The sequence below is a fragment of the Cryptomeria japonica genome, chromosome 5, assembly GCF_030272615.1.
Source record: "Cryptomeria japonica chromosome 5, Sugi_1.0, whole genome shotgun sequence".
NCBI lineage: Eukaryota > Viridiplantae > Streptophyta > Pinopsida > Cupressales > Cupressaceae > Cryptomeria > Cryptomeria japonica.
Window position 1 is genome coordinate 195,879,266 of NC_081409.1, and position 23,666 is coordinate 195,902,931.

The 23,666-nt window shown below is 37.8% G+C and overlaps 1 protein-coding gene across 1 annotated transcript in view; it reads left to right on the forward strand.

Moving 5' to 3' along the window:
• Positions 1 to 527: 527 nt before the first annotated feature.
• Positions 528 to 23,666, forward strand: part of LOC131027979 (bifunctional riboflavin kinase/FMN phosphatase) — an 81,254-nt gene continuing 58,115 nt past the window's right edge. Inside the window, exons 1-2 of the mRNA XM_057958082.2 lie at positions 528 to 857; positions 955 to 1,141. Of these exons, the coding sequence (XP_057814065.2) occupies positions 734 to 857; positions 955 to 1,141 (311 nt within the window). The 5' untranslated portion in view covers positions 528 to 733. The remainder of the gene's footprint in view (positions 858 to 954; positions 1,142 to 23,666) is intronic.

Consider the following 23,666-nt stretch of genomic DNA (forward strand, 5'->3'; position numbering starts at 1 on the left):
GCAACAATATCAAGCAAGATCAATGAAGATAGGAAACAATGTAGATCAAACCCTAATAAACATATGAATGGTATAAACTTTCTATTTTGTTGTTTTGCTTGTTTTTAGGTTCTCCATTGGTGTATGGTGGATTTCATTGTAGAATTAGAGTTTTATGTGGTTGGATCTTTGTTTGGTTTTACAATATTTTGAATCTCCAATTCCATCGCACACATATCTCTTGCAAGAATCTATTCTCTAAAACTATCATCCAACATGTCTCTAGAAAAGTTATTTTATTTTTTATTATTGTTATATTTTAAAAAATAACTTTAATTAACATGAAAATTAATTACAATTCATTTATTATTACAATTATAATTATATATAAAAAAAATAATAATTAATAATTTTATAGTAAATAAAACATATTGAATAATTTTAATTTTTTTTTTTTAAATTAGAATTATAATCACATTTGGAATTTAGAATTACAAGTACAATTAATTACAAAACTGAAAAGAAGTCTTCGCCACTATCCGGCACTTGTTTACCAGTGATCCTGTCATGCTCGGCACTTTATTTTGGTATTTACCAGTGAGAATTCGTTTTATTGGGGTTAAAATAGAGCACTACAGAATATGCTCATTCATAAGGGTTAAAGATTCTTAGAACAGTGCTTTTGATTGGACATATAAGAGAAAACGATCCAATTGATCCGGCGTTGTTAATAAGCTACATAGTTTTGCGTGTTATGCGGCGCTGCCTTTCCATCTACCACAGATTTCTTTGGCATTCCAAAAAAATGGGTGAAAACTCCTCCCGGAACCCAAAAACCAATGTAATTTTAGATCTGGATGGCACCCTCCTCGACACAGGTCCTTAATTGCTTATGACCTTGCTTGCAGCAGAACTTACTTTGATAATGTTACGTGGAACTTACAGTAATGTTGGTCCTCTGCTTTTCTTTTACAGAGTGCGTCGTGGAAGAAGCGCTGAAGATGTATTTAGCAAAGTATGGGAAGCAGTGGGACGGCAGAGGAGAGGAGAATCGATTGGGCAAGCGCCCCTTGGAAGCAGCTTCTGCAATCATTCAGGATTACCAACTTACCTGCACTCCTCAACAATTCATGGATGAAATATACCCATGGTTTGATGACATGTAAGGTTTAAGTGTTGTTTTTGCATTTTTCATTTTTTAAGCCTTAATTGCTGTTTTGAATGAAAATATGATCACGAACTGGGCGTAAGGGATTTATTTGTTTATTGATTTTGTATAATTAGATGATTTCCCTGGTATTTTGTGTTCTTTGATGAATCCCCTGGTTTTTAGTGTCCTTTGATGGATTCTTTTGCCGTGTTAGACACATGGAATTGGATGCATTTTACCCAATTTCACTCTTGCTTTCTCCTAACCAGTTAGTTGATTGCCGTATTTTACTCAATTTTGTCATGTCACCCGGGGATTAAAACCGTAATCCTCGTATAAAAAGACGTGGATGAATCAAATCAAGGAATGGTTGAGTAAATGGGACATCGACTTGCAAACATGTCCCAATACTAAGGAAGAGATAAAAAGACTTGTGCTAGAAAAATTAAGGGCTGCCATGTGGACAAAAAAAAATGGGGCGGAATAAAGCCCATTATGTGTAAGAGTTCAACCCCACTTGAGAACATGATGAGAAAGACTACTTACGAGTGGTAATTAAGAGTAAGGCTAGATTGTTAGTGGCGCAATTCAGATAAGGGTCTCACCATCTAAGGTGCGAAACAGGTAGATGGATGGTTCCCAAAGAGGCTTGGGAAGAAAGAATATGTGTTTTCTGCAATAAAGGAGTTGTGAAACTAAATGGCACTTCATTTTTGAGTGTGCTGTTTACCAAGATATCCGTGGGCAGTATGAGAACAACTTGAAAGAGGGTTGTCTAAACCTACTTTTTGAAGAGGAAAGGCTATACAAAACTGCTGGTTTCTTTATAAAGATCCATAACCGAAGAGCAGATATTGAGAAGAACATGAAGATGACATAAGTTTGGTTCTGGATCCCTTAGACTGTTGGTCTCATGGACGTCATTAAAATTCCTTCATTCATTTACTGAAAGTATCAATTCTTTATAATTTTATAATGTGGACCAAGAACCAAGATCCCAGTTAAGGAGGGTTGGTCCATGTTTGCGTACGTGGACTCCAGCTGGACATATCTAATCTCCCCTGCCTCCGTAGCATTTCTACTCCAACCACCGCATTTACTCCTCCTCTTATCTTCTACTTCTCAGTTCATTGGATCTAGATGGTTCATTTTTGGTGCTTATTCTAGAAGCTTCTCCCATAGCTATTTGGAGAGCTCTGTTTTGTAATACTCAGTTTTACAAAAAAAGGGAATAAAGTCTGAATACTCTGTTTTTGGATAAATGTACATTGTCAAGAGAGCACTGGCAGCTCTGTATTAAAAAGGGCATTAATATAATCTGTTTTGGCAATAATATAATCTGTTTTTTGTTCTGATTCTAGTTACGGTGTGCTGCAATTTGTGTTCTTTCTCCCCTTCAAACTGGTATCAAAGCATGGAAATCAGGGAAGTGTAGAAGTTTCAGTGAGAAATTCTGTTGTAGGAAGCCTACGAAGATTAAGAGGCCTCTAGTATTGGGCAATCAGTGAACTGAGCATAGTTGTTGGAAGATTGAAAAACTGTTGAAGTAGCCAGAGTTGACATAGGAGATTACAATTTGATTCAAAAGAACCCCAAGCATCTTGGAGAGGCTGCAATCCCATCCAAGGGTAAAGTTGTAAGTGTTAAAGTTGCCAACAGTAGAAGATTTGAAGATATCGTGAGCAGAGGCAAGGTTTTGTTTTAATCATGGCTGGAACAAGTGGAAGCATTTCACAACACCAGATTCCAATTTTTTGTGGCAAAAATTATGATTTTTGGAGCATAAAAATGAAAACCATGTTTTGCTCCCAGGATGTTTGGGACTTGGTTGAAAATGGGTTTTCTGAACTAGCAGACCAACAAGCTTATCAGGCTCTTCCACAAGCTGAGAAGGATTTGTTGAAGGAAAATAAGAAGAAAGGTACCAAAGCACTGTTTTTCATTCAATAGGCAATGGAGGAATCGATTTTTCCAAAAGTATCAATTGCCACAAGATGAAAGTAGGCATGGGAAAGTTTGCAAACAGCATACCAAGGCACAGGTAAGGTGAAAACAACAAAATTACAAATTCTCAAAAGGGATTTTGAAAATTTGCAAATGAAGGACTTAGATTCAGTAGATTCATTCTTCTTTCATGCAATGTCAATAGTAAATCAGATTAGATCATATGGAGAAACCATTGGGGATCAAAAGGTTGTAGAGAAGATACTTAGAAGCTTACCTACAAAGTTCGATCCAATTGTAGTGGCCATTGAGGAGTCCAAAGATCTCACTCAGTTATCAGTAGATGAATTAATGAGATCACTCTTGGCACATGAGCAAAGATTAAATCGATCAGGAACATCATCATTGGAGAATGCATTCAAGACTCAACTTTCATTTGGTAGAACAAGAGGAAGATAAAATTACAGTAGAGGTAGAGGACGTTTTACACCAAGGGGAGAAAGTGTAAATACACAATTTGAAAGCAAAAAACCAACGTCAAGCCCGCATACTCATTTTACACCAACAAGAGGAAGGAGGAGCAATCATTCTCATAGCCACCATCAAGGAGAAAGGTATGATAAATCCAACATTCAATGTCATTATTGCAATAAATTTGGGCATTTTGCATCAGAATGTAGGAAAAAGCAATATGATATGAACAAGCAAAAGACACATTTTACAAATGAAAACCAACCAAACACTAGTGAACAAGACACCATATTGATAACATGCAATGTAGCACAAGAGAGTTCCAAAGAAGTATGGTACCTAGATAGTGGTTGTAGTAATCACATGAGTTGGAATAAGGAGATGTTTGCAACAAGGGATGATTTGGTAAAATCAGAAATAAAATTGGGAAATGATCAACGAGTTTCAGTCATGGGCCAAGGGTCAATTAACATAAGAACTAAGCAAGGTGAGGAGAAGCATATTTCTGATGTATACTATGTTCCTGGATTGCAACACAATCTCATAAGCATTGGCCAACTAGTGCAAAAAGGATATAGAATATACTTTGAAAATAGTGAATGTGTGATCCTAGACAAGAAACCACTTCACCACATCGCCCCATTAGAATGAGGACCCCCTCTTCTTCGCTTTTGTTTTGCCTGTTCTTCTCTCTGCTTTTAGGGTTTTTGAGTGAGTAAGTCGTCTGTCTGGGCTAGGGCTAAACCTTAGGGGTTTCTTTTGAATGTTTTTCAAGCTAAGTCCAGGCAAATTTTGAAAGTTGTTAAGCGTCCTCCCGAGGATTGAGATGGAGACGATAGGGTAAGCTTGTCAGGAAGGTCAGATAGGTCTCAAGTTAGGTCTAATCAAGGTTTTTGAGGTAAAATCCAAATTTTGTCTAAGTGTTAGCATTTTGAAGGTGAAATTGTGTGTTCTTGCCTAGGAAAATTTTGATCAAATTTTGGAGGTAAGATGATGCCTGAAACAGAGAAATCGCTCCTGTTCCTTGTTGAGGGCCCAGGGCGAAATTCATTCTAAAGTGCAATTTCTTGTTTTGATAGGCTTGCTAGTTGGTTCCTGGCCTTGAGAATGACCTAACTCTGCCTTGTGAAGTGATTGGAGACTTAAATTTTGGATGGATTAGCCAGAAAGGATAAAATCGCTCCTGTCCCTTGCTGAGGGTCCAGGGCGAAAATGTTATTTAATGCATATTTGTCACTGACTTTTCTATTTTGTTTTGTGCAGGGTCTCAGGAGAGATGATTGGGCGTGTTTTGATGCTTTTGAAGGTTTGAAGGCATGGAAATGAAGAATTTTGAAGGTAAAAGGGAAAAATCGCTCTTGTCCCTCACCAAGGGCCCAAGGCGAAATTTTGAATTCCCTCATCTGGCAGTGAAAAAGGACCAAGTGTTGGATATGATTGGAAAACAAGTGATTTTCTCCATCTGCCTGAAAGGGTTTTAGCTTGGGATGATGAAGGATTTTGTTGGAATCATCAAAATCGCTCCTGTCCTTCACTGGAGGTCCAGGGCGAAAAGGCTTATTTGAGTCATTCCTGACCTTGTTTGGTCAAATTGAAACATCAAAGGCATGGTGGAGGACGAAATGAACATGATAGAGCATCCAGACGTGATTAAAGACAATGAAATGATGGAGTTTTTGCCTAGAAGGGTAATTTCGCTCCTGTCCCTCACCAAGGGTCTAGGGCGAAATTCTTTATATATACATTTTTAGACCTTCTTTGGACTGGAACTCTTATTCATGGCGTGTAACAAGATGAAATCTTCCCTAGCAAAGACATTTCATGGTGAAAGATGAAGCATTTTGGCCTAGAAGGCAAAGTTCGCTCTTGTCCCTCACTGAAGGTCCGGAGCTTGATTTTCAAATTTGCACTATTTTTCGCAGGATCAAAGTGATTTTATGATTGGAAGAGATCAAGGAAGGCATGATTTGTCCGTTGAATATAATTTGAGTGGTCCACAAAGGAGGAAATCAACCCAAATGACAAAGTTCGCTCCTGTCCTTCACTAAAGGACCATGGCGTTTTTTCAAGATTCTCCTCTTTGTTTGAGATTTTGAGGCAAAACCTAACTTGGATAGGAGGGAGAAATGATGTTTTATACCTCAGATGCAATTGGGAGGTTTACAGAACAAAGAAATATACCTAGAAGGCAAAAGGCGCTCCTGTCCCTCTCCAAGGGTCCAGAGCGATTTTTTAAAAAGTGCAAATTTCTTGCAAAGACAAGGCAAGTTTTGTGATTGAAATGAATGGAAGAAGGCATGATTTGTCCGTTGAAGATAATTTGAAAGGCTAGCAAAGGACGGATAAGCTTGAAATTGCAAAATCGCTCTTGTCCCTCTCTGAGGGACCAGGGCGAAAAAACGTAGTATCTAGCTCTTCTCTCCAAGTTTGGACAAATCTAAGCCAAGGCGCAAGTTTGAAAGGATGTTTAAAATGCCTTGAGATGGAATTGAGATGCAAGATTTACAAATTTTGATGACAATAAGGAAAGTCACTCTTGTCCCTCTCCAAGGGTCCAGGGCGAAATTTCCAAATGTGCCCATTTACCTTGCATTTCGAGATAACCTTTTGTTTACAACACTCAAAAGGGAGTGGAGAATGATGTTCTACGCCTTAGAGTAATTGGAAGATTGAAGCGATCAAGAACTTGTACAAGAAGGCAAAAAGCGCTCCTGTCCCTCACTGAAGGACCAGGGTGATTTTTACAAAATCAACAATTTCCCTCCAAGATTACGCTAAGGCAAGGTTGTGCAAGATGGGAAAGGTCTTCTAAGGCATGGTGAACAAAGATTTGACTTTAAAACTTGATAATCCTAGGCTAAAATGCAAAAGTATCTCCTGTCCTTCACTGGAGGCCCAGGGCGAAAATCTTTGGAGAACCTATTTTGCCTTGCAAAAACGAGTTAAGCATGCATAGAATGAATGAAAGGGATCATTGCTTACCCCACAACGAGAATCGACAAATTAAAGATGAAGGATTGAGGACAACAGTGAAAAATTGCTCCTGTCCCAAAGGGAAGGGTCCAGGGCGAAAATGCCCTAATGCACTTCCCTTCTAGAGATCAAGTGAAATTAAACTCAAGGCTCCAATTAAAAATGCCATTTTAGATGCCTAGATGAAGTTTTGGCAATTAAAAATGAAGAATGCAAGGCTTAAATTGCAAGTTCGCTCCTGTCCCTCTCCAAGGGTCCAGGGCGAAGTTATTGGCATTCCTTATTTTCATCATATTTGAGCGTTGATATCCTCTAAAAATGCATTAGATGCCAAATTGCTAAAACTTCGAAATATTTGAAAAAATTAAAATTAAATTGGCATTTAATAAAAGACACATTGACATTTAATAAATAAATTTTGAGCCTCAAAAAATCGAATTTTTATTATAAAGGCATTTAAAATTAATTTTTTATTAAATTAAAATTTAAAATGGAGCGCTTGGGGGCTTATTTTCATTTATTTTATCAAGTCGGCCTCTCCTTTTTGCAATTTTATTTATTTTTTAGGCCTATTTTGCCAAGTCGGCCCAGGAGTAGGGTGGTGAGCGCTCTATATATTGGGGGTGTGTTTTTTCATCATTCAAATCATTCACTCATTACTTCAAGTGCGAAATCTGGTCTATTTGGAGTGAATTTATCTCAAGTGTTGGAGGCTAGAAGGTGGTGGAGTTGATTCTTGTGAAGACTAAAGGAGGCGCATTTTGCTCAAATGAGAGCTTTGATCTACATTTTTTGCCTAGCGAATTCTCCTATTTTTGCATCATTTCTTAGAATTAATACTCAAGTGGAGGTATGGCGAGATCATCCTAGTCCCAATGTTGAAGTTTTGAATTTTGGTTTTGAAAATTGCATAGTCAATTAGGAAATGATAACTCAAGATTTATCATGAAGTTTCCTAATTAAAATCTTATATCTTCCTTTCTACTTTATATTTCTACGCTTCAAAATATATTACTCATTATGAAATGTTGTGTAGGTGTCAAGATGGCGACTCCAAAGGCAGGAGCATCTACTAGTCGTCCAGCTCTCATGAAGGAAGATCAGAGGAACGAAGAATTGGAGACCAAGATCGTGTCCAAGTGGAGCAATATTGGAGATACCAACTTGGGAAACTTCAGTGTGAAGAAGTTTCGAGAGGTCCCCTACATTGGCAAGCCATCACCTGTCGCAAAGAGAATAATTGAAAGTGGCATCATCAAGGCGGCCGGTTTCCCGCCAGCAGTCCAGTGTCATGAGCTGATGATCGAGTGTGCCCGCCATTATGACTCACAATCAAGATCGATCGTATCCAAGGAAGGGAACACTTTGGCTTACCTTTCAGAGGAGGCTATAAGTGAAGCTCTCCATCTTCCAGAGCATAAAGATATGATTTACAAAAGCCTAGAAGGAGCCAGGTCAATGTATGAAGATGATCCAGACACTTGCTTGAGCATCATCAATAAGAATTGGTTACTCAAAAGTCGTCCTCGCCTGAGCAAGATTCCCAACACACCACATAGGATCAACTTCCAGGAGGAGTACAAAGATTTGATAACTTTGCTCAATCGAGTTATAGAGGCTCCTCAAGCCTTCTACTTTGAGAAGTGGATGTTCTACTTCATCCAAGTGATAGTTCAAGGGAAAGGAACGATTCATTGGGCTAGAATTATTAGCCATTGCCTGGATGTGCAGTTAAGAAGACTAAAACCTACCAAGTCATTCCACATGAGCTCATACGTCATATATGCCTTGATCAGGAGTTTCGAATATGCAGGGCTACCTCACAGAGGAGTGATTGGAAGAGGACTCGGAGAGGTGAGAGTTTGTGACTCTTATGTTCATTTGCATCATCCATCTGGAAGTGACTACAAGTTAGTCAATGATACCTTCACGATGAACATCACTAGGATATTGCAAGGCGGGATTCACAATCGACTATCTCTGGATGCACAAGAGCTTGTAAAGAGGTATGGTGCTTGGTTCATCCAGTTTCAAAAGTTTACATATATCAGAGTTCATGGGTGTCCTTCACCTCCCTACATGTTGCCGAGATATCCGACAGACAAGATAGTGCTACTTGAGGTGACTAGGCAGTTGGCAGCTTATGCGAAGGCATTCAGACACAGGCATGGAAGTGGAATTCCCGTGCCCATCATATTGGGGAATTTAGTTGAGGTATGTCCTAATGCTCAAGCCTTGGATGATGCAGAGAGAGAATTGGCTTTATATTCATTCACGTTCTTTGCCTTGAGGGAGAATTTTGATCCTTATGGGTATATGGAAGAGACAGCTGGTAGGAAATACAAACACGAATTTCAGGTAGAGGACTTTTGGATGAATCTCTCAAGTGATTTAGAAGTGAAAAGAAAGATGCATTCCAAATTACCTTTAGATTTCATTAGGAAGTGCCAAGTTTACAGAGTGGCCGATCAAGCTTAGGACAGTGGTAGACATCTCCAGTCATCCTATGACAGAGAAGACAAAGCAGTGAAGATAGATTGGAACGAGCCTGAGATTTCAGACTTGAGAGCTTTAATGGCCCCAGTTTTGTCATGTACTCGCAGATGGGTGGATGTACAACATCAAAAGTTAAGAGAACAGAACGTACCAATGACTTTTACTTTGGAGGAAAGACCAGAAGAAGGAGGAGCAAGCGCAAGTGAAGGCAATTCTCATCCTAGAGGTGCGAAGAGGAAAGAAAGACCTGAGAAAAGGGAACCCTCCAAGAAGAAGCAAGAAGCCAATCGAGATCACTCATCAGGCACATCTTCTCGACATGAGAAAAGGACAAGTCAAATTGGACAAGAGAAGACGTTGCCTGAGGTTGACGAATCTATGGAGTCGATGGTACAGAATGATAAACCTGAAAAGGGGCAGGCACCTCAGCATTCATCGAGTCAATCTCCCCAAGTTGATGAGCTACATGAAGAGAAGAATGATGATGAAGTGACATCCCCTCTCCGAGAAGACGAACCATTGCTTAAGGAAATACAAGTTAGAGAGACGAGATCCGCCATTCCAAATTGGTTGAAGGAGAGACTGACAAGGGTGATTGTGATTGAAGATGAAGATGATGTGATTGACTTAGAAGGCCTTATAGGGAATTCTCAAGAAGTAACGGAGAAGAAGAAGGCCACCAAGATGTCCAAGGTAATCAGAGATGAGATAGGGTCTAGGAAATTGCAGATTGCTACACCAGTAGTGGACAAGTATGAAGGTGAAATTCTCGCAGAAGAGTATGACGTAGAAACATTTGAGCTTGGTCCACTCACTGTTGAGAAGGCACTAGATGAGGCAACCAATTCATTTGAGACACTTAAAGACAAGCTTAAGGAAGAAATGGAAAGAATAGAAAGCTTGAGAGAGAGGTCGGTGCTTGGAGAGGCTACTTTAGCCATCTCAATCAGCCCTTGGGACGTCAGGATCCAGCTGTGTCTCCTGTGCAAGCACTTCCCCTTGAATCAGTTGGCGAGGCAGAAAGAGTCAAGAGCTTGGTTCAACTTATGAGCTCTTGGATTGACAAATCCCACACAATAGCCGTTGAATTTACAACAAGAATGATGCAGACAATCCACCGAGCTATCCAGGTCCTTGAGATCGTCCACAACCTAATGATAACAGTAGCCGCTTTCGCTCACACTAGAGATGTTATCATTCCTGTTCTGCAAGTGATCAGGCAAACACCAAGGAAGATCCTAGCACAAGAAAAGATAATGGATGGAGGAGCACATAATTTACTTCAGTGGTCAACTCTACTCCAGATGAAGGAGGTTCTTTTCGAGGACATCAGCACCAAATGCAATCAAGTTGAGGGTGTCATCCATTCAATTCAGGATAAGGTGTTTGAAGTGTTGTGTACCATTCTCGGCAGGAGGATCGAAGTTGAGACAGATGTGGACCTTAAAGAGTTGGAAGAAAGAGCCAAGGTCATCTTTTGCAAAGATGAGAATGTCATCACAGATGAGCAACAGGATCTAATGTTCACTACTATACTCCTAATTGAGAAGATCAAAGAACTCGAACCTGGATGGGAAGCTGCTCTTCTCAAGGCCTTTGATCAGGTTATCCACTTGGAGGAGCGAATGAGGAATCTTCTCGAGATTCCTATTGCTGAGATTGAAGGAATTGTGTCCAAATTCGTTGCATATGCTAAAAAAGAACATTGGAAGGGGAATAAGGTTCTAGAAGAGAGGTTGTTATAAAATGATGTGGCATTTTAATTATCATTGGTCTATGTTCCCTCGATTTTTGTGCCAATTAAATATTTGGCTATGCATTTAATAATGTTCAACTAAAAGGGGAACTTTTTGTAACAAACCCTAATTAGGGTTTAGGTGTCAAAATCTCAGCCGTTGATCTTCTTTTGATCTGGGCCGTTCATTGTAATTGAGGATGCTATATATACCCTCACTCATTTTCATTTTGTCATTAGCAATTAGAAATTAGATAGTTAGAGCTTTTGGAGAGAAGAAAGTTATTTTGTAGCAAAATTGAGCATTGAAGAAAGAATTTCAAGCAATTGTTGTCTATTTTGGCTTTGAGATCAATAAAATATTGAAGTTATGGTGTTTTATTGCAATTCTTGTGGCTATTTTCATGGTTGTTTACTTTCTTGAATCATTCTCAGTCGAAGTAGTATTTAAGTTTGAAGGACTAAGTGTTGGGCTTGATCTTTGGTGAGATTCACGTTCCAAACCACTAGCTTCTTACTGATTGTAAGGACGCCTTGTGTGGTCAACTAGAGATATTTAGATTGCTTGAACCTTCAATCATTATTGAACTATTGATATGTACCTTCATGGTAGTGTCTATAATTCTTGATGATTTGAAAAATCACTAATCACCTTAGAAGATCGCATCAATTCCGGTAGAGTTGTAATTCCTTGGCAATACTGAAATTGGTAGAATCTTACCAAGTCTAGTTTACATTGAGTCATTCTTAGGATTAGATTAGAATTCATCCCTTGCAAACCCTATCTTTTGATCTTTTTGAGAACCTGTTAGCTTTAGGAGAATCCTGTTCCTGCAATTCGAAAACGTAAGGCCCCTTGAAGAAACAGCATTCACAACGACCACTGGTGCTTATCCACACATAGAGATCCTACAACGAAGAACCTTGAAGTCATCCTGATTGATCCTTTCTCGCGATATCTTCAGCATTCAGAGGCTTTACTCAAGAGAGGATAAGGTACCCTTGGGTATTTTATTCTGTGTTTGGTTGTGTACAAAATACACGTCAACAACTATGTTCCTGGATTGCAACACAATCTCATAAGCATTGGCCAACTAGTGCAAAAAGGATATAGAATATACTTTGAAAATAGTGAATGTGTGATCCTAGACAAGAAACCAAGCAATAGGCTGATTGCAAAAGTTGAAATGACAAAAAATAGCATGTTTCCACTTAGGATTCAAAGTGCTCTATTCTTAGAGCCACAAGGATTGCAAAAGGCTGCTGAATTAGCTTTTAAGGCTTCATACAAAAATGAATCTTGGCTACGGCATTTAAGACTTGGGCACTTAAACTTCAAAGGGTTACAACTGTTATATAAGAAAAGAATGGTATATGGATTGCCACCAATAGAGCCACTTAAGACAACATGTGAGAGTTGCATATTGGCAAAGTAACATAGAAACAAATTTCCAATTGGGAGTCTTATAGAGCAAAACAACCACTTGAGATAGTGCATTCAGACCTTTGTGGACTGATGCAAACACCATCCATAAGTGGAAGACTTTATTTCTTGACATTTATTGATGATTTTAGCAGAAAAGTATGGGTTTATTTTTTGAAACATAAATCAGATGCATTTGCTGTTTTTAAAGAGTTCAAGGCAAAAGTTGAGAAAGAAAGTGGTTATTATAGCAAAACATTGAGAACCGATCAAGGTGGTGATTCACATATCAAATGATTTTCAGAATTTTTGCAAAGAAAATGGTATAAGGAAACAATATACAACAAGGTATACTCCCCAACAAAATGGAGTAGCTGAGAGAAAGAATAGAACAATTATGGAAATGGCATGAAGTGTGATAAAAGCAAAACACTTACCAAATGAGTATTGGGCTGAAGCAGTTGCATGTTCAGTATAGATATTAAACAGATGTCCAACAAAAGCAGTGATAAATAAAACACCAGAAGAAGCTTGGAGCAAAAGGAAGCACAATATAGCACACTTGAGAGTCTTTGGATGTGTGGCATACTCATTGATACCTCAAGAGTTGAGAAAGAAATTAGATGATAAAGGAGAGAAGTGCATATTTGTCGGATATAGTGAACAATCCAAGGCATATAAGCTATACAATCCTATCAAAAAGAAGCTAATAATAAGCTGTGTTGTTGAGTTTGTTGAAGAAGAAGCATGGGATAGCAGCACAAAACAACTACAGTTGCAGCTAATGTTCCACAAGAGAATGAAGAGAATGAAACTCAAGTTGTGAATCCTACTATGCAAGCAAATGTTCCCACAACACCTACTAGGGCACCTACCACTTCAAATCCTACTACTCCAGCAAGTAATAACAACAATGAGTCTTCTAATCCAACACTTACATCAATAAGATTGAGGTCTATAAAAACTTCAAAGAAGACACAAAGTCTAAGGGAGATATATGATGAAATACAAGAGGCTGAAAATGATGATTTATGCTCTTAATTTGCATTCTTAACACAAGCTGATCCATTTCATTTTGAAGATGCCATTAAAGATGACAAATGGATTGCAGCCATGGATGAAGAAATTCAGTCAATAGAAAAGAATCAAACCTGGGATCTAGTAGAGCTTCCTAAAGGCAAGGATGTGATTGGAGTTAAATGGGTTTACAAGACAAAGTATAATGCTAATGGAAAAGTAGAGAAACACATGGCAAGACTAGTAGCTAAAGGCTTCACACAACAACTGGGCATAGACTACAATGAAACTTTTGCACCAGTGGCAAGATTGGATACCATTAGAATGGTCTTATCTATAGCAGCTCAAAACAAATGGAAGGTTTACCAAATGGACATTAAATCGACATTCTTGAATTGCATTTTGGAAGAAGAATTGTATATAAAACAGCCATTGGGTTATGAAGTTTTGGGAGAAGAACATAAGGTATACAAACTGAAAAAAGGCCCTATATGGTTTGAAGCAAGCTCCTAGAGCTTGGTACAGCAGAATAGATTCTTATTTTGTGAACAATGGGTTTAGTAAGTGTGGCACTGAACCAACTTTGTATGTCAAAGTGAATGATGAAAGATAAATCTTGATAGTTTGTTTGTATGTAGATGATTTGATATTTACAGGCAATATGCCAATTAACTCATTCAAGGCAGCCATGGAAAGAGAATTTGATATGATTGATTTGGGGCTCATGAGATATTTTCTTGGGATAGAGGTAAGTCAAAATGATCAAGGCATTTTTATATGTCAAAGTAAATATGCTAAATTGCTAATGATTTGTTGAAGAGATTTAAGATGACAAATGTGAATCGAGCCCGTACACCAACTGCATTGGGTTTAAAACTTAGCAAAGATGACAAAAGTCCTAGTGTTGATGCAACTTTATTCAAAAGATTAGTTGGTAGCCTCATGTATCTAACTGCCACAAGACTGGATATCATGTATGGGGTTAGTCTCATTTCTAGATTCATGGACAAACCAAAGGAATCACATTGGAAAGCTGGAAAAATAATTTAAAGGTACATTGTTGGAACAAAGAACTTTGGAATTTTGTATACACCTTCAGATGATTACAAACTGATTGGATATATAGATAGTGACTGGGGAGGTAGCATGGATGATATAAAAAGCACTTCAGGGTATATCTTCCATCTAGGATCAGGTGCTATCTCTTGGGCATCAAAGAAACAACCAATTGTGACACTCTCATCAGCTGAAGCGGAATATGTTGTAGCCACATCAGTAGCTTGCCAAGCAGTATGGATGAGAAGAGTGCTTTCAGACTTGAGACATCCACAAGAAGAACCTACGAAAATTTATTGTGATAACAATTTAGCAATTGCTTTATCAAAAAATCATGTCTTTCATAAACAGAGCAAGCATATTGATATAAGATATCATTTTATTTGAGAATTGGTGAACAATGGTGATATATATCTTGAGTTTTGCAGGTCCAATGAACAACTAGTAGACATCTTCACAAAGCCGCTGGCAAAGAATGTTTTTGAACATCTCCGGGAAAGAATTGGTATTGCAGACATACATGGCAGTAAAGATTAAGGGGGAGTGTTGGCGTACATGGACTCCAGCTGGACATATCTAATCTCCTGTGCCTCCATAGCATATCTACTCCAATCACCGCATTTACTACTCCTCTTATCTTCTACTTCTCAGTTCGATGGATCTAGATGGTTCATTTTTGGCGCTTATTCTAGAAGCTTCTCCCGTAGCTATTTAGAGAGCTCTGTTTTGTAATACTCAGTTTTACAAAAAAAGGGAATGAAGTCCGAATACTCTGTTTTTGGATAAATGTACATTGTCAAGAGAGCACTGGCAGCTCTGTATTAAAAAAGGCATTAATATAATCTGTTTTGGCAATAATATAATCTGTTTTTTGTTCTGATTCTAGCTACTGTGTGCTGCAATTTGTGTTCTTTCTCCCCTTCAGTCCAAGCAGCCGCCCAAAGAAGGATAAGAAAATTTAATAACAAAAGAACAGTTCTGAAGAAAGAACAGAGCCGAAGAAAGAATTTATCTAGACTATAAAGAATTTAACTATTAAAATGTTGATACAACTTCATCATATGCTCAGACAGTTCAAAAACCTTTCCCATAACAAGATTCACACAATGGACGAAATCTATTAGAAAAACTCTGTTATGAATATCATAACTACATAGAACAGACTGCTTTACCAAAATTCACACTTATCCCTGAAATTCTACAGCTTCATGACACTATTTAAAACCAATGAATTCCTCCTAAGCTGTGAATCTTCACCAGATGATAGACCCACACAAGGATAACCATTGACAATAATGTTCACTTATATAATCTCATCACTCTTTAGAGATAAATTATTGACACTACACTCTCCTGATGTGCTATAGGCAACTCATAAATCCTGCAATACAAAAACATTACAGACTTCTTAAAAGTAAGAAATACAGTGACCAACATTCATATAACTGTAAAGAAATGAACTACTATTAGCATGACTCCTTAAATCACACTCAAAATTTCATTCCTTGGACTGTTTTCTCTCTGGATCCTCCAACAAATGATCTTACCAGCTATTTATCAAGCCAATGTAGACTCTACCGGTGGAAAATGCCTCCAAAAGCAATTTGTTTTTGATCTGTCTTGTATCAGCCAACAATGCTAAATAAACAGGTGTTGAAAAAAGGTGCTGCCTTATTTGCTTTGAATGGGTCCACTTCTTGTACATTTGCCATATGTTGTCGTACAAATTAACCATGTCAAGTTATTCTAGATTGACTGCGCCACAGTGCGAGGAATAAAAAATTGTGTTCTCTGGTTTTTGGACAATTTAGAGATCTTGAGGGCCCGTGGATGCCTCTTCTAATGAAGTTTTCTGTTGTTTACAATTTTTTTTTAAGACAATCAAGAAGAATGCATTCATTTTGGACCAAGAGGATGAAGACCATAGCTTATTCCATTGGCTAGTATGCTGATTTGGATCTTATAGGTCATTGTGCAATTACTTGTGGATGTGTAAGACCATATCATTTCATTTTATTTATGGACAGTAGGAGACAAAGTTGTGTGAGAAAAATTGAAATCCTGGAATTTAACTTGAGGGTTTGAGTTGCAATAATTTGTAACTATGATTCAACCTTAGGCTTGGAAAATAATCTTGCATATTTTTGTTGTTGTTCCCAATTGAAGCAACGATGTTTTTTAAGTGTACAAGTTTTGAAGTTTCCTAAGTGTATTGATTGGAAAACTAAACGGTAATGGTTTACACAAATAATAAGGGTGACAAACTATCATGAAATGCTTAGATACAATGTTGATACCATATATTGTCACAAGTACTTTCAGCACAATGCAGGGATGTGAATTCAGTATTTTTGATTGTTAATCCAAAGTTTGATGTTTATTCTCTGAGCTCTCAATAGTATTTATGACACCTATCTTTCTTGAAAGTGTCTATCGAGATGTTTTGTTGTGTTTTGAGTCACATTAAAAAACTTCTACCGAATTTATAAGCTTTGAATTGCAGGTCTGAAGTTGGATATTGTGGCTTTATCTCTATAGGAGTTGAGGAAAAATCAACTCTACGACTCCCAAGGATCACTTGCATGCAAACAAGAGGAGTCATATTGATTGTGCAACAAGAATGCAATTCAATTATTACAATTGTTATGAAATTACAAAGAGAGAATCCTTATAAAAGGATACTCGAAACCCTAAAGATGAAAACCCTAAAGAATTATAAGATTTCTAAGTTTAGATTAAGTATAGAGTATAATAGACTAATGATTAAATAATTATTAGCTAATAAAAGATAACTCTAACACCCCACCTTAAGATGAACTTAGTGAGTAGCTAAAAAACAACTAAGGACTAAAAATGCATGTAAACAAAAAAGCATGTAAGTAACAATGGGTCTCGACAACTAGGCTTGATGAGGTACCCAAGTACAAAAGAGTCTTTGTAAGGCGAAGAAATAGAGAAAACCACATGGGAAAAAAACTCTACTCCAAAAAGAGATGAGGACTAGTGAAGGTCTGAAGAAGCCTCCAAACAAGAGAATGTCCCAGAAAACAGGAACAAAGAAAGATCATGAAGAACACCACTGAAGCATTAAGAAGCTGCAAACACTGTCGAAGAGTAATTGCTGATCTGAAGAACCTCCACTGAAATAGAATATGACCAAGTAGAAAAGACTGTAATCTGCATGAGTGCTCTCAAATGACACTACTCGAATCAGATGGCAAACAAAGGCAAACAACTGAACTCGAAGATATAGGTGGCATAAAACACCAAAGCTTGAAGAGCTGATCAATCGAACCAAGGAAACATTAGAACAATAGGAGAAATCCCCCATAATGCTGACAAGGGAGAGGGACAGGTACACTGAAACTGAATGACAACAAGAACTGCATGACGAAGAACCAAGAACATCGAAGGTGCAGAGAAAGTACATAGTGTTGTGGAAGGAACACTCACTTGACACACACCATGAGGCGAATGTCGTGGAAGGAACACTCACGTGACAAAGGTAGATGGCAAACAAAGACAAACATCAACCCCCCCATGGCACTTTATAATGTAGTGCATGTACAATAAGGCACAAGATGTGCAAGATCCCAAGTAGACAATGCATAGTAGCACTTTATCTCAATGCGTTTGCATAAATAAAATGCTTAAAAAAAATGTTTGCAATGATCAGAAGAGACAAAAGACTGGAAATATAGAAAGAACAACCAAAGATGAGACATCCTACTAAAAAAAAGAGATCCCAGGACCTGAAACATCCAAGATATTCACCAGAGTGCTGAAAAGAAAAAAACTGAATAAAATATACCTGGAGCAGAATCTGGAAAGAAAACTCATATGTCTGGAAAGTGCACAGAACAAGCTTTCCAACGATATAAAGTTTTTGAAAAACGGAATTCGGATGCTCAAGTTATGTCTCCCGGAGTGCAAAAATGAACCTCTGGCTTTGATAGCAAAAAATACCATCAAAAAAGCAAAATAAAAAATTCAAACCTCCACATTTGGATAGAGCTCGGAAAGAGCTTTCCAAAGATATAAGATTTGTCGAAAAACGCCTTTGTGAGCCCAAGATATGGCCAAAAAACTGAAGGTGCTTCGGATGGGCCTAGAAGGGGCCTGAAGACTGCTTACACAGTGCTGACGTTATCTGACTGCGAGCATAAATTTGACGGCCGTATGGACGTCACAGGCAAAAAACAGTATTCTTGTCAAAAACTCGTTGGAACAAAAATCCCGTGGCCAGAAAAGTCTCCTTGTCGGAAAAAAATGGTTGCCAGAAAAATACCAAGTCGTCGAAAAGTTGCAGGGGGCTGGAAAATGGGCGGTGGCCGACAGCAGCAACGGAAGACCGGCGGCGCTGAGGCAACGGTGCTCCGGGTGGCAGGGCCGCTTTGGTGGGCGGCGGCGACGGTGGTCTGGGGGCGGGAGGCTTGAAGGCACGGTGGCCTGGAAAAAATTGCCGGTGGGCGGCGACGGAAGGCGAATGACCTTAATTATTAGTCTGTAAGTAACTCAACACAACCCCCTCTTTTTATTTGTTTTTTTTAAAAAAAAAACAAAACCTTTTTTGTTTAAAGGTTTTTCACAAAATATTTTGGAAATCCGGCTTGGGTAAGCCGTTAAGTTGCCCAAAAATATATATATATTTCGATCTGCGTGCCCTGAGGCCGTATGGCTTGGGGCCTAAATTTTTTTTGCCTCCCGAACACCTGACACCAAAATATATCGAATTTTATATCAAAATTCGTGGAATCGGCCTCCTAAATCCAACTGTGAGGTCCTTTTGGCACCAAAATGTACCAAAAAAATCAGCTACCCCCAGAATTGGAAAAAAACAATTGCACAAACCCTCGAATACACAGATTTGAAGAACAAGGCCCAAAATCTCTCATGAAGAGAACAGGGGCATGCAGATCTGGAGCTTTGATACCATATAGAAGTTGAGGAAAAATCAACTCTACAACTCCCAAGGATCACCTGCATGCAAACTTGTCATAGAAGGAGAGAAGCAAAAAAGCTATGGAGGCCAGAATTCAAAGATCTAGAAAAGAGGAGTCATATTGATTGTGCAACAAGAATTCAATTCAATAATTACAATTGTTATGAAATTACAAAGAAAGAATCTTTATAAAAGGATACTCGAAACCCTAAAGGTGAAAACCCTAAAGAATTATAAGATTCCTAAGTTTAGCTTAAGTATAGAGTATAATAGACTAATAATTAAATAAATAATTATTAGCTAATAAAAGATAACTCTAACAATCTCGAGTCCATCTACTTTATGGAAGTCATTGTGTTTTTATGTATTAGCCTATTCAATCTGAATATGTGCATATATTGTTCAATCTTTGCATTTAGCCAAACAAGGCAAGTGTGTAGCCTTAGGATTTATTTTTTAGTCAAAAAGCATAAAATTCTGTCCCTAGTGTTGAAAGAGCGGCTTAGCCTTTTACCCTAGGCAAAACCAAAAGACATACATATATGTTTTTTTTGATATGGACATGAACGACCCCAAAAATCATCTTAAAGACTGTAAATTGCAAGTACATATTGTTCAGTTCTAGTCTAGTTTTTAATTTATAGAGAGCTTTCCCTTATAATTCAAAGAGTGATTCTACCACACATCTATTCAATTATTTGTCACACTAAAAGATGCAAATTAAAACACATTTTTTGTTACTTTAGGAAACAACAAAAGACTACTATCTTATCCATTGCAATGTTCAAAGTTTGGCATAAAGGGTCTAGAGTTGACAAACATTTTTCTAGTTTCAAAACTAAGTTACTAGGTTCTGTCCTCAAGGGTCGTGGTCTTTTATCCATTTGGTTGGGTACTGTCTGACAATGGGAGTGCACTTGGAGAGGATAGGGCATGCCCTTTCCGCTTCTTGGGTGCTCCCACACGCTCCCATGACCTCTAAGTGCATAATTTATAAAAATAGAAAAAATATATTTTTTTTAAGATTTAAACATAAAAACAAAACCTAAAAAGTGCCTCCAACCCTAAAACATGTCCACTGTATTTCTAGTTTGACAAAAAACAAACATATTTGCACACAAACTCATCCTTATTTTGCCATTTTTGCATTTTGGAAGATTGATTGTATTTTTTGAAGGAGAAGGATCGTAAAGTCCTAGAGGGACATTTCTAGCTTGCAAAGGACAGCTATTGCTCTAAGGTTAACTCTTCTAATGTATTATTTTAGTTTTTTAACAAATTTTTCTGTTTTTTTTTTTTAAAGTTCTATAATTTTTTGAAAAAAAAAGTTTTTGGATTTCGCAAAATGCTTTTTGGGGTTTGTTTTGAACTTTTATTGGTTTATACATATTGTAGGATTGCATTTTTTTAAATTTTAAATTTTGTAATATTTTATATTGAATAATCTGAAGGATTCATTCTATCAGAGAATGAAGATTATGTGCGTAGACTGAAGAAAGCCCTTTATAGACTAAAGCAATCCCCAAGGTCTTGGTATTCAAGGTTAGACAAGTACATTCAAGAGCAAGGCTTCAAAAGAGGAGTAGCGGATAGCAACTTGAATATCATAGATGAAGGAGATAAGTTGCTAATTGTAGTATATGTCGATGACATCATTTTTGGGGGTGACAATGATAAGATGTGCCAAGACTTTTCCTTCAACATGCAAAATGAATTTGAGATGTCAATGCTAAGTGAGCTATCTTTCTTTCTTGGTTTGCAAATTCCCAGTCAGATAAAGGAATCTTTATTTCTCAAACTATGTTAAAGAAATGTTGAAGAAGTTCAGGATGGAAGACTGTAATCTAGCAAGTACACCTATGGTTACTGGTTGCAAATTGAGCAAACATGATGAATCTCTTGTAGCCAATTAAACTATGTATCGATCTATGATTGGAAGTTTGTTATACCTCACAGCTATGAGGCCTGACATTATGCAAGTAGTTGGTTTAGCACGGTTTCAGGCAGCTCCGAAGGAAAGCCATGTCAATGTAGTCAAAAGAATATTGAAATATTTGAAGGGAACTATGAACTTTGGATTGTGGTACCCAAGAGGTGAATTTTTCACTCTTAAAGTATACACGGATGTGGATTGGGCTGGCAGTATTGATGATACAAAAAGGATCAGTGTAGGTGCATTTTTTCTTGGCAATTTGTCTTGTGTCTTGGCTAAGCAAGAAACGAGCATTAGTTTCATTATCTATTGCAGAGGCCGAGTATTTTGCAGCAGTAGCTTGTTGCACACAGGTTCAATGGATGAAACAACCATTGAAAGATATCAAAATTGGGTATGAGCATCCCATTCCCATACTTTATGATAATACAAGTGCCATTAACAGTTCAAAGAATCTAGTAATACATTGAAGGACAAAGCATATTCCGATTAAGTAACATTTTTTGTGGGAGCAAGTACTTGAGTAGCAAGTAAAGTTGGAGTATGTTGCTACTAAAAAGCAGATTGCAGATATCTTCACAAAGCCTCTTCCAAAAGAGACTTTTGAGTACCTGGGGCCCGGGGGAGAAATTGGGAGTGCTGTTACTCTCATCAATTCACCAAGTTCTTAAAGGGAAGCATGAGTTAAGGGGAGCTATTCATTGCCTTATATAGTTAGCACTAGATACCTTTTGCCATTGATGTCAAAGGGGGAGAAGTTAAGTCAGAGGGAGCATACAGTCAGGGGGAGCTTTTCAGTCTGCCTGTTGCTGTCAGAAGATTATTTTTAAAGGGTTGCCATCAATGACAAAGGTGGAGATTGTTGGATTATTTTGTCATTGATGTCAAAGGACTGCATTTAAGAGCAAGTGCAATAAATAAGGAGCAGAAATTTGAGAGAGAATGAGGAGCAAAAATAAATAAGGATAAAAAAAATTATCTGCCTAAGAGGGCCAACCTCCTTGGAAAAGGTTTGTAAACAAAAAATAAATATTAAATCTGCCCTGGCCGAGCTAGTTGGAAAGGCAATTTAAATAAATAAATAGATAAAAAAAGAGGGTTTATCAATGCTAGGTCCAACCTCATAGAGTTTATTGCCCAGCTTTGCGCAAGGGTTTGTAAACAATAAAAATTATATAAATAAACCTGCTGCTGGCTGACCTACCTTGAGGGGATATGACCGTTGGTGAAGGGGCATATCGAGGTCTGCAAATGGAAGTTTGTTGAGGATCATTATACCATCAATTCATTGAATATCTTTCTGATTTTAAGGCAGATTAGAGCAGAGGAGGATTTAAGAAGGGTATGTGAAGACTTTATGAGCAGAAAATTTCAGACATTTATGAGCAGAAATCTGACACATTTAGAGCAGCCCTAATGCAGAATTTTGTGAAGATAACTTTTGAGATTTGGGAGCAATCATTGCAGATTTGAGTGCAGATTTGAGAGCAGAAGTTCAAGGCAGATTTGTAAGAAGAAGTGTGCAGATTAGTTGAAGTCCTTGAAGGGATATACAACAGATCCAAAACATTACAATCACTTTGTTTTTCAAAGGTTGGTGCCTTCTACTTTGCAAGTTCAAGAGGTTGGAGCCTCTCACTCAAAGGGATCGGTGTCTCTTGCTGAGTTGGTGCTCGGTGGAGGAGTTTGGTGTCTCCTGTGGGTTGGTGCCTACGAAGTTGCAAGAAGTTTTTCTATAAAAGCAATATTTTTCCGTGGTTTTCTCCCCACGTAAAATTGTGTGTGCATTTTGTGTTCCTTTTGTTAGATCTTAATTGTGTGGATGTTTTGTTCATTGCTTTAAGATTGCTAAAATTATAAATTGAAAAGGTTGGTCTTATACTGATTTGACACCCTCTCAGTTTAAGTGTGTGTTTTCTTCATTAAGCACCCCTTGAGTTTTGAGTTAATTATTATTTATTTTGTTATTAGAAGGAATCACCGTGTTTAAGGATTGGAGCACCCCTTTTCTAGATGGTTGGCCTTAGGTGGGGGCATTACATTATCCAAACATTTTTCAAGTTATGATGTTGAGATTTCGGGTGACAATCTTACTTTTGCAATTAAGGTAGTAGTAGCATTGACTCAAATAGTTGCATTCCGTGTTCTTTTCATTGGAGTTGCTCTAAATGATCAGTACAATAAAGATAGAGCAGACCCAGATAGTTGGACAATTATGCACTTCTCCTATGGGTATCATGAAGTGAAATGTGTTGAGGTACTTCTTGAACTTAATGTCAACACACTTTGTTGCCATGTTGAAGATCCTTCATATCCATTGCCAAGAGAGCCTAGAAAGATTACCATACCAAGATGAATGATGAATTACACATATTTTAAGAAGCCCACACTTTGAATGCAAGAAGGAACCTGTTGTGACCTTTTTCACACATTGCCCCATTGCAAATGGGGACCCCCTTTTTTTTCTTTTTTTTTTTTGAGGGTTTTGCCTTGGCGTCGCAACTGCTAATCACTAGTCTTTTTGCAATGAGGAGTTAGAGTTTTTGA